The sequence below is a fragment of the Polypterus senegalus genome, chromosome 2 (assembly GCF_016835505.1).
Source record: "Polypterus senegalus isolate Bchr_013 chromosome 2, ASM1683550v1, whole genome shotgun sequence".
NCBI classification, from domain to species: domain Eukaryota; kingdom Metazoa; phylum Chordata; class Cladistia; order Polypteriformes; family Polypteridae; genus Polypterus; species Polypterus senegalus.
Genome location: NC_053155.1, coordinates 199915897 through 199930635, shown reverse-complemented (window position 1 = coordinate 199930635; position 14739 = coordinate 199915897). Strand labels below are relative to the sequence as shown.

The following is a 14739-nucleotide window of genomic DNA, read 5'->3' as shown; positions in this document are numbered from 1 at the left end:
ATATGCCTCCCCAGACAATCATTAACCCACCACCAAACTGCTCATGCTGAATGATGTTACAGGCAGCATAATGTTCTCCATGGCTTCTCCAGACCCTTTCACTTCTGTCACATGCTCAGGGTGAACCTGCTCTCATCTGTAAAGGACAGGGCACCAGTGGTGCATCTGCCAATTCTGGTATTCTATGGCGAATGCCAATCGAGCTGCATGCTGCTGGGCAGTGAGCTCAGGGCCCATTAGAGGACATGGGGCCCTTGGGTCACCCTCATGAAGTCTTTCTGGTTGTTTGGTCAGAGACATTCACACCAGTGGCCTGCTGGAGGTCATTTTGTAGGGCTCTGGCAGTGCTCATCCTGTTCCTCCTGCCCAAAGGAGCAGATACTGGTCCTGCTGATGGGTTATGGACCTTCTATGGCCCTCTCCAACTCTCCTAGAGTAACTGCTTGTCTCCTAGAATCTCCTCCATGCCCTTGAGACTGTGCAGGGAGACACAGCAAACCTTCTGGCAATGACACGTATTGATGTGCCATCCTGGAGAAGTTGGACTACCTGTGCAACCTCTGTAGGGTCCAGGTATCGCCTCATGCTACCAGTAGTGACACTGACTGTAGCCAAATGCAAAACTAGTGAAGAAACAGTCAGAAAAGATGAAGATGGAAAAATGTCAGTGGCCTCCACCTGTTAAACCATTCCTGTTTTGGGGGTCATTTCATTGTTGCCCCTCTAGTGCATCTGTTGTTAATTTCATTAACACCACAGCAGCTGAAACTGATTAACAACCCCCTCTGCTACTTAACTGACCAGATTAATATCCCATAAGTTTAATTGACTTTATGCTATACTCTGATTAAAAAGTGTTCCTTTAATTCTTTTGAGCAGTATATTATCCCAATAATAAGCCAATTTTTTCCCCACAGTGTCCGAGAGAAGGGGCACATGCAAAATTTTTGATCAGATGATGCAAGTGCCTGATAACATCCCATAGTAAAGGGCTTTTAACCTAGAAACATTTTTGATATTCTGAAAGATGTGCAGTGTCCTATTTTGATATGATTTGATATTTTATATCATGTTTCACACAGAGCAGGACTGTATGTTTATTTAGAGATGACATTTATTGACTTGCTGAAAAATCAAATGAAAAGACCATTGTCATGAGTAGTGTAGAGGTTCACTGCTTTGAAGGCACTGCAGTGGTTTGAAAATATTACCAATATCTTTATCGTAGTTAGTATAATTTACACAGTATTTAGTCAGCTGAAGTTTATAAATGTTGGCTAGGTTTCTTTTATGAAAATCTCACTTATATACAGTAAAAAAAAAATTAAGAAAGTTTACATTGGGGGAACATTTATTCAAAGCATACAAATATATTATTAATATACACATCTGTAATGGTTTCAAAAACATATGTATTCCAATATATTAAATGTGGTATACAATACGGAAGTGGACAAATTTGTTGGTACCCTTGCAGCTCATTGAAAAAGTTCTGTATTCCTCCTGAAAAGAGATTTAAGGAAAAGCAATTTCTACCTGCGTATCTTTCATATATGTCAACAAGTAAAGCAAAGCATATATTGCTTATTCTAAAAAGATATTTTAAAATGAGTTGGACATATTTGTTGGTACCCCTAGAAAATATCATATATAATTGGATTACAGTGATTTTTCAAACTAGCTGTTTTCTTTAATTAGTATCACACATGTCTGAAATCGTACAATCAGTCATTCAGCATATTTACATGGAGAACTGTAGTCAATCTACTATTTGGTGACAGTTGGCTTAATGGAAAGAAGATCCAGAAGAATGCCAATGTTTAAAGAAAACATAAAAAAGCCACACTGGAATTTGTTCAAATGCATATTTATACACCACAATGCCTCTGGGAGAGTGTCCTTTGGAAAGGTGAGATAAAACTGGATCTTTTCAGCCAGTCACATCAGCTCTGTTTCCACAGACAAAAAAAAATTAAGCTTTCAAAGAAAAGAACACCATACCTACTGTGAAACATACAGAAGGCTTGGTTACATTTTGTGGCTTCTCTGCTGCGTCTGGCACTGGGTGCTTTGAGTATTTGCAGGGTTTTGGACTGGAACGACTAACTGAAATAAAATAATAATTTATTAAAAATAATTTTAGTATTTGTTTTTGAATGAATATTCTTGCTGTTAGTTTTTAACCTTTATAACTTTTAACTCTAAAACTGAAAGTCATTCACCACGAGCCGCCCGCACATATTCATCAAGCAAATGGTGGCTGGTGTCGGAGGCTGGGTGTTCACACAACATTTTGCAGTGACAGAGCAAGCTGAATATGTGCATAAAGCATTTGTAATAGCGATTTACGTGCCGCCTTTTCTTTGCACTTGTTGCATATCAAGATCTGATTCAAACGACTGAAATAAGAATTTGCTGGTCATCAAAAACTTTACTTTATTGACAAAAAAATCACAAGTGAGTAACGTTTCAGATTGTTTCTCAGGTGCCTGCTTTATGTTTACAGCAATTCAACTGCCACTTCGCAGGCAAAGTATACAGAAAGTATAGTAATCATGAAAAAATTCGACCTCGAGATTTTGATTAATCTTGACATTTTAGATCTCCCAGGGTGCGAAAATACTGAATTTTGTAATTATTATTTGTGTCTGTGACGATAACTCTTCCTAAACCCCAGTGATTTTCATGATCACACCTGTCAGAACACAGTAGGTTCTTTCATATTTTTTAAATCTTTTCATGCCTGCAGGTGGCAAAATTCTGTGTATAAACTATTTATGCCTGAGATGGAATCAGAGATCAATACGGCTGGTAGAAAATAACAAAGCACAGTATGGGAGATTTTTGAATGCAATATTGAAGGCATTCATTATAAGTACATTGTCGCTGTGTGCTGTAGACATTTAGAGTAAAAAACCCTCACACCTTAAAATTTACCTAAATATCATTATAATTCGGCCCATTCTGGACAATAAAAGGAAAAGAAAAAAGTGCCAACAGTCAGCGTAGCTTTGTTCAACACAAATGACATAGAAATATTTAAAAAATTATAAAATAGTATAAAATTGTTCATATTCAATGCTTGTTTTTAATCAGACAAAAAATAACCAAATAGTAAACTGTGTTGTGTAGTGTAGTAGGCTTCTACTAACATTAAATCATACTATATCCAAACCCATTAAGTGTTAGCTCCATAGTAGCTCTTTAACTGTACCATAATTACTAAAACTAAAACTGAAACTAATATATATATATATATATATATATGAAAATAAAAGAGAAATGTCTTTGTAAAATAAAAACTAAATTAAAACTAAAAATACATGATGAAGGAAAACTAAAACTAAACTGAATTTCCAAGTAAGGTCAGAAAAAATATAGAAATAAAAAGTAATATAAAAAGGCAAAATTATAATAACCTTGGTTACAAAAACAGCTTTTAAGGGTTTGTTTAAATGTAAGCATTCTAAATTGTTTTGGAATTCACTAATTCAACAGTTCAGATATAATAATGTTTGAATTTTTATTTTTAGTATTATTTTAAGTGGTATTTTTTATTTACTGGAGAAAAAAATATCAGAGAATAAATTAAAAACGTGTACATGGTCAGATAAATCAGATAACCCATAATGATATCATTTTTATAAACCCTATGCTGAAATGAAATGTGTGCTGCTTGGTCCAGGTTTTTTTGGTAAAGTCTTATAGCAGCATAACTAGGACATGTTAAAGTCCAGAAAACTGTGATGACAGACCAGAGCTGCCATTATCTGACCAAGACCTTTTGGAGCAAATCCTTTCTACACCTACGCTTCATTTTATTACATGTGGTTCGGCTCATTCATAGTATAATATTTTACAGGTACAGTATATTCTGTGCATATTATCTCATATGTTAACCACCTTAGTTATGCATTTTATTCCAAAAAAATGTAAAAAGGAAAATCTTTTTTTGCATGAAAAATTACATTTTTATTAAATCTCAAAAGTATAGTAATGCTGCAAATAATAATAGTAATGATGCAAAAAAATTATAATATGAAATGAACAATAATAACAAAAATAATAATAACAGTAATAATACTACTACTAATGGTGCCAAAACAATATATAGTCTCCAAAGGAGCCCTTTGTGTGGTAAATCTTAAAGCACGGTGAAAGACACAATCCAACGTCACAGTCAGAACAATAATAGCATGTTTTTCGGATTTTCTTTCCAGATTTATCAGTTTTTGAATAGCACACTGCACAGGTACGAGTTGGATTCTGTTTTTTTTTACTGTTCTATGTATATAATCAATAAAATGTCTACCAATAAGACGCTGTTCCATATGCATCAGTCTTTCTTTGCAGCAAGATATCATATAGCTCTGGCGAAGTGTAAAAGTTGTTCATGGTTGCACAGTAACCTTGACCCAGAAGAGCATCGATCAAAGTCAGCACAGATGACGTAACAACGGCATACTGATTGCATTTCAGATCACATATTGTCCTTTTCTCTGTGTACAGAACCAAATTCCAAATGTAACCCGTTTTAGATTAACAAAGCTCTTTTTGAAGGAATATACTGTATCCATGACAGTCTGCCCTTATAAGCCATGAGACTTTCATTGATGCTGACATCTCAGTCTGGAATGCAAACACTACAAAATTTTGCTACAATGACCTGGTATATCTCCCAAATTTTCTTCAGTTTGGGTGCTGGATGGGTATTCTCGTCAAAACCTTCATTGTTGGTAAAGTGTAGATATTTTTAAATTAGTGAAAAACTACACTCATAATTTCTTCAATTAACGTTGTTGCAAAAATTTTGTTCTTAAACCAGTACCATCACTGCTTTTACTTTTAGTCAGCTAAAACTTGACTAAAACTGACAATAATTAAATTACTAAAGTCCTTGCAATATAAATAAGCCTAAAAAGGCCCAGATATCAGCAGTTACTGGTTCCCATCTTTTTGAATGGGAAAACTGCTTAGTTGAACAGTTGTTTGCCCAACATTGTTCAGCATAATGAATTGTCTCAACAACAATTCTGTCGATCACAACATCATCCAGGAATAACTTCATGTAAGTGAGTTGATCTTGGCTGTCAACGTCCACTTTTATTCCTGGCTACCCCACAAAATCAAAACGAGGTGGCAGTGGTTTATTTGAAGCAGGGTCAACAGACAGCCAGATGCGAGGGTCACTTTTGGATTCATCAGAATCAGTTTCGGGCTCAGTGTCCATTTCACCTGAGGACAAATTCACTTCCTCATCCAATATCCTCAGTATTACTGTTTGTATCATTAGCAATAGCATGCAACACATGGGCTGCTGAGAAACGTCTCTTATAAGATGCCATTATTACAGACTGTGTTAATGATGTCACTTACAAGTGAGAAGAGAAGACGCACCGACACCTTTCCCGATGTGATGCTTGGACGTAATGCTTCTGCATACTCTCCTATAACATTGCCCGAGTAATGCTTGGGACTTATGCTGACAGCACTTTTACAGCCTGAGTGATTCTCTGCTTTAATTCTAATCACAAGACGCATCTGTACAGTTGACCGAGTGACCCTCGGGACTAATGCTTTTAGCATGGTTTTCGCAGCCCGAATAATGCTTGGGTCCAACGCTAAGGAGGTTAAACAAGATATCCATCTCATTTGGACTGTTTCACTAATTTACTTTTAATTTTAGTTGACTAAAACGGATTTACTTTTTCTTGTCTAAAATTAATTTACTTTTTCTCGACTAAAACTTGACTAAAACTAACAATAATTAAATGACTAAAATGTGACTAAAACTAAAATACAATTTAGTCAGAAGACTGACTAAAACTAAATCAAAATGTACTGTCAAAATTAACACTGGTTCACAGGGGATTTCATTTCATAACTATACCACCATCATCAGCATCTGCGAAAGTGGACTGTGTTAAATGTATTGTTTATTGTTTTGTTTATAGTGTTTTGCTGGATTTATTTTGTATCTATAATATTAGTAATGTTTGGCATTTATTAACATAAATATACACACAAGTTTATTATAATAAGTTACATTTTGTAGAAAGTTAACAATTTACTAAAGAACTGCTGAACTACACACTTTGTCTGGTGGACACCACACATCTTTGCCTCACCATCCAGCCTCAAACATGATTTGCTTGCACAGTGATCATTCTGTGTTACGTTTCTCACAACTTTTTACATCTTATTTAGTGCAATAAACTTAGAATATAACATAATGATGAGCCCAAAATGTATTTGCAGATTTTTGCATTCACAGAGGTTATGGGCACAGAGGTAACTGTGTATTTATTTTGATTAAATTCTATTATGTAAGGGAAAATTTGGAGAAAATAAATTTTGTCCCAAAATGTTCTTTGATCTATTCGCAGTTTTTTCCTTTACTTTTTATTTTCACCTTATGTTTTGCCATTTCAGGAGAACAAAGTCCCAATGTTTCATTGATGCAAAGAATGTCAGATATGTTGTCACGGTGGTTTGAGGAGGCAAGAGAAGATGTTCAGAACACTAGAGGACGATCACAGCCTCGTCCACGGGGTAAGATGTTGCTAGTGAATGTATTAAGCCTTGTTTGTTTTTATGTCTGATACAACTCATTCTTTGCCAAGACACAAACTATTTTTTAAAATGAAATGTATTCTTTGTGCACTTCATAAAAAGTATCGATTTTTTCTGTTATGTTCCCTTACATTATGCTTTTCTCTCTTTTTCACTGTCTCCTCAAATGTTTTTTTATTTGCCTTTTCAGTAGATTTTCAGACATTTATACATTTTTCTTATCCACTACTAAATGGATGTGATCAGTGCTGTACACACAGGCTAAGAGAGGTTTGCGACTGTGCAAAACAGGTAATGTCACAGCTAAGCTGCCAAAGCTGCTGCTGGCAGATAAAGATTTTCTTTAGTGCAGTAGTAGTGATTTTGACTTATCCTCCTCTGTTCCCTCAGGGAGGATACCTCGAAAGAGCAGGGAAGTGTGGTCTTAAGTGATTCCTTTCTGGTGACACTAGTAAAAACCTGTTTGTTGCACTATTTTATTTGATAGTAAAATAGTCAGGTTTCCATGTTTGCATGTGGCAATATTACTACTACTACTGCCACTTCGCCTTAGGCTGGAGAACATTGAAAAAAGTTGCATACTAAATGTCACGGTGATGTTCACTCTTTTTTATTGAATAACAATTGATAAAATATTTGAAAAACCTTGGAATGAGCAGATTGAAATGTATTTTAAAAACCCTCTTGTGTGAAATTCAACAATTTCATTTTAAAGTCTCCTAGAGTATAATTTCAAACAGCCAATAATAAGTAATAAAATATGCAAGATTTGATATTATTGTACCTCTTAGAGCATGCTGATGTGCATTAGCCAATTTTTAGACTTCAAAAGTTATTTTATTAAAAATCAAATATATATTTATAAATGCAGTTTGTTTTAAAAATAAGATCTCCTGGTTATTTTAGACAAACAATATACGATTTATATTTTGTCAAGAACAAATTTGTGTTTTTAAGAGACAAAAATATCAAGTAGTAATTAATCAGAACATGAATGATGCTAAAGAGGGTTATTACTTATAAGTGAGAGAATCACTACTTTTTTTCTCTCTATTCTTTTTAGTTTCTGCAGCTAGACAAGAAAACAATGTTCCCAGTCAAGAGCCACCTGCACCCGAAACATCCACATCTAGAGAAGGGCAGATGGAGGTGGAAAATCAACCTAAGCAGCTTCTCCAAACATCATCTTCCCCTTTTGGTCCTTCACATGCTTCAGCTGAAAACATTTCCCCATCAACAGAGAGTCCTGCTGTTAGCTCCTCTTTGATTTCTTCTCCTGAAGGAGAGCAGAGAGCCCAGGCATCAACAGGTTCCTCTCAAGAGTCTGCACAGTCAGGTAAAGGGAAACGAGGCATCTTACTTGATAAGATGTAATATACAGTATATACTTAGTGGACAACCAACAATATAGCAGATTTAGCTAGAAGTCTCTGTTATAATTTCATGTTACAGCAAAATAATCTACGTTTTTCTGCATTTATATTTAGAATAAATGAAAAAAAGCAGGTCTTGTCTGGCTTGTTAAAAATTCTTACAATGAGAACTAGTGATTTACTGCAAACCTAATGAGGTCATAACAAATTAATTACTGCATATACAAAATGAGAAATAAATGCAGTTTTCATAATATGATGTTTTCTTTAATTTTTTTTTAATCAAAGTACAGTATTTTTATAGCAACAAATACTCAGAAATGGATGATTTAGACATGACTTCCAACCAATCAGTTAATTTCTAGTAGGCAGGTTTGTGTGCATGTGTGTATTCTGATGTTAAGTTAGATTTTTTGTTATATGTTATACAAACTACAGCATTTGTAGACTACACCTTCTGATATTCTGCACTAAAAGACATCATCTAATATTGAATTCAGATGGTAATGAGGAGGTTCTGAGTCAGAAATTCCACATGAATGCTCTATGAACTACCCGAGTTGTGACAATACACTGGCCTGTCATTGTAGTCAAGTTTATACAAGAAGAAATATATCCTGTTCAGACAGAAATGTGAATTTTGTGGTCAAATTTGATTTGGAGCAAAGTGGTAAACATATAATCTGTTTAGTTTTGTCTTTATTTTTGTAAAAAATATATAGTTTGTCATTTGTTTCTTTTTATAGCCCAAGTAACACATCAATAGTGACCTCGCAGTTCTCAAGTAGTCTGACCAGAATTTCACGTGAAAGCAGTAACATGGGAGGATGAAACTTTATACCTTGGTGCTCAGAATACTTCAGTAGCCCCACATGAACGAAGCTCTTAGTTAGTGCTGTCCAGTTATTGAATTAAGAGGCATGTGTGGCTTATTGAGAAACAAAAAGCATATATGTGTGATGAGAACATTAGAACAAGTTTGATGTGTATATTTCCACATATAACTTGCTTTTTTACTTCCTTTGTTTGATACACAGTATCTGCATTACATTGTATCAGCCACAAATATGCCTAAAACCATATCCTGTCGGCTCGGTTTATAATGATACAGCTGATCTTATGCTATCTGCCATTCCATCAAGTTTAGTGTCATCTGCAAACTTAATCCAATTTGAGATATTATTAGGATGACACACACACACAAACATGATATATATATATATATATATATATATATATATATATATATATATATATATATAAAATGTATATACAGGTCAAATTCTGTTACAGCGAAGTGCCAGGGACCTAAAAAATTATTAAAATTTATTTTGTTGTGATGAAAATTTCATAGTAATGAGATTCTGTATTTGTCGCTATACTGTAGTGCTTTCTTTAACTTGCGTCCAGGCATTTGCAATCATTTCATTAGCTTCTTTCATGTTAATTTTTATCTCCTCCTGTCTACAAGTTTTGCTGACAAGACTTTTTCTCAGCATTTCCTTGCAATAATACACTTTCTGGTTGCGGATGGTACCCAAATCCAGTGCTGAAGCACAGCTGTGCAATTGGGTGGCAGGAACTCAACGCGAACATTATTTAAATATGGAAGCATGCTGTGGACAGCACAGTTATCAATCAGAAGCAGAATCTTCCTTTTCTTATTCTTTAAATCCTTGTCAAGTTGTCGCGGACAGTTTCCCAAAATGACTTGAGCCATCCAAGCTCGCTGGTTTACTTTACATTTGCAGGGAAGGAATATAACATGCTTAAAACACCGATGTTTGGTCAACTTGCCGGTGATGAGAGGTATTACTTTGTGGCTGCCAGCTGAATTGCAGCAAAGTAAAGCTGTCAACCTTTGTTTAGATTTTCTTCCTCCTTGGCATGGATCACCTTTGAGTGCTAAAGTACGATGTGGTAGCAGCTGGTAGAAGATTCCAGTCTCATCAGTATTGTAGATGTCTTCAGACTTATAAGCTGAAATGATTTTCTTGATTTCAACTGCTTGCCATTTGTTTGCTTTTTCAGTTGGAACTGTAGATTCTTCTCCACAGATTACTTTGGCTGCAATTCCAAAACGATCCTGAAAGTGAATTAGCCAACCCCAGCAGGCAGTAAAATCTTCATGGCCCAAGGAGATAGACAGTGACTTTGCTTTTTCTTGAATGAGTGTCCCACTAATAGGAATGTTTCTTGAACGAGCATCACTGAACTACATAAAAACTGCTTTTTTGACGTCTTCAAATGCAGCAGTTTGCATATGTTTGCACCTGAGATCTTTCTTGTATTTTTGCTTGGTCTTTCAAGAAAGTTGACAGTGTCAATGGCAAAATTCCAAATTCACTGGCAATGTCTTTTTTCTTTTTGCTAGAATCAAGAGCCGCAAAAATGTCAAGTTTTTTTTTCTAATGTGATCTGTTGTCATGAGTTAAATTCCAATGAATGTTTTTTAATTGTTGATGAGCAATAAGCAAAAGGTACCACTGAAAACCACAGAAAAAAAACCAGTATGAGGAGAGTTCGAAGAAAGAGAAAAATTTACAGTGTTTTTGTTCGCGGATCATTGTGCACAAGTGAGCTGCGACCACAGAACTAACATTCTCTTGACTGCTCTTTGGATGATTCATTCAGGCATTTCAAGGTCTTTTAGGCACTTCATTGTAATGAATTTATCTGCTGAATGTATTTTGTAGTAACAAGATTTTTGTAGACTCTTATCTTATGCGGAAACTGTTGGGACCGTAAAAATACTTAATTGTAACGATATTCGTTGTAACGGAATTTGACCTGTATGTATTTTGTTTTTATTTTCTTTCTCAAAGGATCAGTTGCCACAGCACTGACTATTGAAGGACACTGTTTTAAAAATAGCTAAATCACAGTTTCACACCGTAACTGTTTCATTTCAATATTTAAGCCAGATTTCCACCTATCTTCACACTGCCCTTAAAATCCTAATTCTTTAAATGTGGTTGCTCATCCTTCTAGTGTTACCTTATCAAATGTTTTCTGGATATTAAGTTAATTAGTAATAATAATATCAGTACTCTGTCCTTTTGCTTTCTCATACACTTCCTGCATATTAGTGAAACACAGTCTCCTCCATATAAATCCATTCTGACTACTAACTAATACACTTTGTCTTCTCTTGTGAGGCTTGATCTTTCCTTAATTGGGTCCATTAAATCTTTCCCTCATTGGTCCCAGTAATACCCAATAATTACCAAAAGAAAAATTATAATACAAAAGTCCTTCTGTCATGCTCAGCTGATCTAGTAATTTGTCCACAGATGCACAGCATTTTCTTTTCTAAGCTCATAATATTTTTATATCACTTAGGTGAGCTGCACCTTTCCGCTGCAATTAATCAGTTCTAATACCATTTAGCTGCAAGTTGATAACTTTGGTTCCTTGCAATAAGAATGTGCTGATTATATTAATTCAGTTGATTTCAGTCTTTCAAATGCTTACATAGGGACTGTTTTGTACTTTTATGGTTACGATACCCAGCAGGATAAGGGTGCTGCTATTTGGACTGTTTTCAAACACGCCCTCACTTTCCCTGGCGTTATACTGAGGAACCGAGCAGCTTGGCAGATGAGTAAAATTGGAAATACACAAAATATACAAACTGGTGTCACCGCATCAAGGTAAAATTCAAACAGTAAACTAATTCTTTGTTTAAGTTACATAGAACGTTACTCTTTTTTTTAAAACAGAGTAACAGGTTTGTAGGTGTGTCAATGCTTTTCAACAGGAGATTTTTTAATTTTAAAACTTTGTAAGACATTGTCTGTATGAGACATCTCAAGAAGACTGAGAAGTTTAGACAAATTTATATGAAGAATAAAATAAGTGTGCCAGATTTCAACAGTTTGGTCTACAAAGGAGGCAAATCTGTTTCATGTGGACAGACAGACAGGCAGACAGACATGGGCTATTGCAGTAGGTGCTTCTTGCATTATATGCGACTACACCTAAAAAATAGATAAAATGTTTTTGTAAAAGCAGGAGTTCAACTATATCGATCTCGAGTTTAGCTGTCTAAACTTGTACTATTATTTTTTAACAAGTTACTTTAGTCAGAGTATTGCAAAAGAATATTGAAAAAAGTACAATGTCATTGAGTTTAAGTCGCCAAAGTGCTTTTTATCCCAGCATATTGATCAATTTCCTTATCTAAGTCAATACCAATTATCTACTTGCATGTTGGTACTTGATAACTGGTTCGCTATTTTTTCTTTTGCAATTTCTTCCTTTAATTTTCCTCTGACACACATTATGTTAACTGGCCGATAACTACCATGACTGAACAGTCACCATGTTTATTGCCAAATTCCAGTTGTGATGGCTTACGTTTGCTGAGTAATAGCTAACGTTCCTCAATAATACATTATGTCAATATGATACCTATATTGAGCAGCTCCATATTTCTAAATACATGCTTTTTCTTACCTGCTTAGGATGAAGTGGCTAGAATGCTGCCAGAAAAAATGGCTTTGTAGCAGGGGAGATGCTGTGGCTCACACCTTACCCATAGCAAATGTTTGTCTGGAGGCCTGTAGATAAAAGTTTATTTATGAGTTCTTGAAAAGCTAGTGCTCAGTTGTTGCTATGAGAAAGAGGAGTAAGGGATTATGTGCTGGCACAAGAATGTGAGAAAATGAGAACAAGAATAGGACCCCCCTGGTATGAGAGGTAAATAAAAGCGAAAATTTATCTAGACAGAGCATCAGCCAGAGGACATGTTCTAGTCCATTGATGCACCTGGGATGTATTTATAGTTAGAAGTTGCCTCCTGTAACTGTTAGGTACATGTACGGGTGTTGATTGTACCAAATTGAGATCACTGGAACTGAGCGTGATTGGGTAGACCAAACAGGGCTAGATTTAAAACAGGAGGTTGTCATTTGACCAAGAGTAATTGGGCAAGTACATTGTTAACTGTAGAAAAATTGGATGTTTACCATAAGGGATTACACTCTTTATGCTCTAAATTCCACTAAAATTCTTGGTCAGGAGGTAGTTTTTGTGAATATTTGTGGTGTGCTTTCTTTACTTGCTCTTTTTCTTTGAGGCATTTCACTTTTCATTCCTTTTGCTTATTTTTTAGACATTATTTTTAGAGGATGATCATTTGAATTATTGATTTATTTAGATTTTTTTTCCTTCAATATACATTTTCATTTTGGAGTACATACTGCAACTTTTTTCTTGTCTTCTTTTATTACATTGGCATTGATAAACTGATCTTTGAATATTGTTTAACACAAGGTTATTTTAATTGTTGTTATTTTCCGTACAACTTTTCTGTCTCTCTTTCTCCCACACTGGTTCCATTCGGTAGTGAACTACTAGGTGCTCTTTAACAGGAACGTGTTACCATCCTACAATATGCGGCACCACACCTATATTTAGGAAATTCTGTAGGTTGTATTGATTTATCAAAAATGCATTTGTATTTGTATATATAGTAATCACTAGCTACTTTGAGCATTTTTGCCTAAATGCCTGGTCCTGGCAATGTTTTTAGCCTTTTTAATCTTAGCAACACTTTTCTGTATAATCAGTTTAGCATTTAATAATAGTTCTTACAGTGTAAATTTTAATAATAAGCTTGTTATCTTCTGAGACCAATTGTGGCATGTAACATCACACAACTCCTCCTGTAGGTGCAACAGTTTTTTTTTTCATCTTCCAAGAAAAAGGTTCAGGTGGGAGAAAAGAAGAGACATTTTAGAGCAGTTGTTTTATTCAGAATTTTAATGTTGCCTTGTTAGGTACATTTCTGAAATAGGTCACTCTTTAGGTAGTTTTGTTGTCAGTGCAAAATAACAAAAATAGATCCTTCATAGGTGTTTACTCCTAGGCAGACCCAAGTGACATGACTAACACTAAGAAGAGTAACATAATTGAAGAGACAATCCCAAACCAAATATTCATTTTTAATTGACTAACATAAAGTGAGAAAACAAATAAATGAATAGATTATATTTAATTACTGTACTCTTACAGAGTGACTACATTTCCATTGTTCTGAGCTTGGGAAGATTTATAAATATTAAACTTTTCATAGAATTGATTAGTAACCTCTTATTTTTGTATACCCTGTAATGCAAATATCACACCTTTCATAGTCAGAGCAAAGCACTCAATTACATGAAAATATGTTTTCTGTTATTGTGTTTTCTTTTAATCCCATTAAGTAGATAATAGTCATTTTAACAAACTCAAAAAGCTGAAAAGCTTCATGGTTTACTTTAAGTAGAAAATGTGCTTGTCGTTTTAGAGGTATTAATGCACACTGCCAATGGGAATTAGACTTTATTCAGAGAGTGGCAATGCATGTAGTCAGGCGCCATTCTAAACCCTAGTCTTCCAATCACACGTCTAGAGTGGAAAAATACAGTATATCAATGACTATTTATTTTAAGTACAGTGGTACCTTGGTATACGTCCTTAATCCGTTCCAGATCCTTGGACTTATACCAAACAGGACTTATACCAAACAAATTTTTCCCATAAGAAATAATGGGAAAATGATTAATTCGTTCCCATGAAAAAAAAATCCTATTTTTATTGGCATATTATACATTGATGGGGTTGTATAAAACAATTTAAACACTGCTTAATACTAAAATACATAAATACAAAAGCAATTAGATGAAATAAATGAAAATGACTTTTCCGATAATAATGAGTTTAATTTTACTGCACAACAAAGGAGAGCGTTACAGCTCTTCCAAAGGAGCCTCTTCAGGCGATTGTGAAGCACTGCCGTTGTCCTTCT

The 14739-nt window shown here is 34.9% G+C and overlaps 1 protein-coding gene across 5 annotated transcripts in view; it reads left to right on the top strand.

The window, feature by feature from the left end:
- The window catches only part of dcaf6 (ddb1 and cul4 associated factor 6), a 215694-nt gene that overhangs the window by 134021 nt on the left and 66934 nt on the right, over window positions 1-14739 (top strand). For all 5 annotated transcript variants that reach the window (XM_039745175.1, XM_039745173.1, XM_039745172.1 and 2 more), the window contains exons 9-10: window positions 6433-6552; window positions 7637-7909. In XM_039745175.1, coding sequence (XP_039601109.1) covers window positions 6433-6552; window positions 7637-7909 — 393 coding nt within the window. The remainder of the gene's footprint in view (window positions 1-6432; window positions 6553-7636; window positions 7910-14739) is intronic.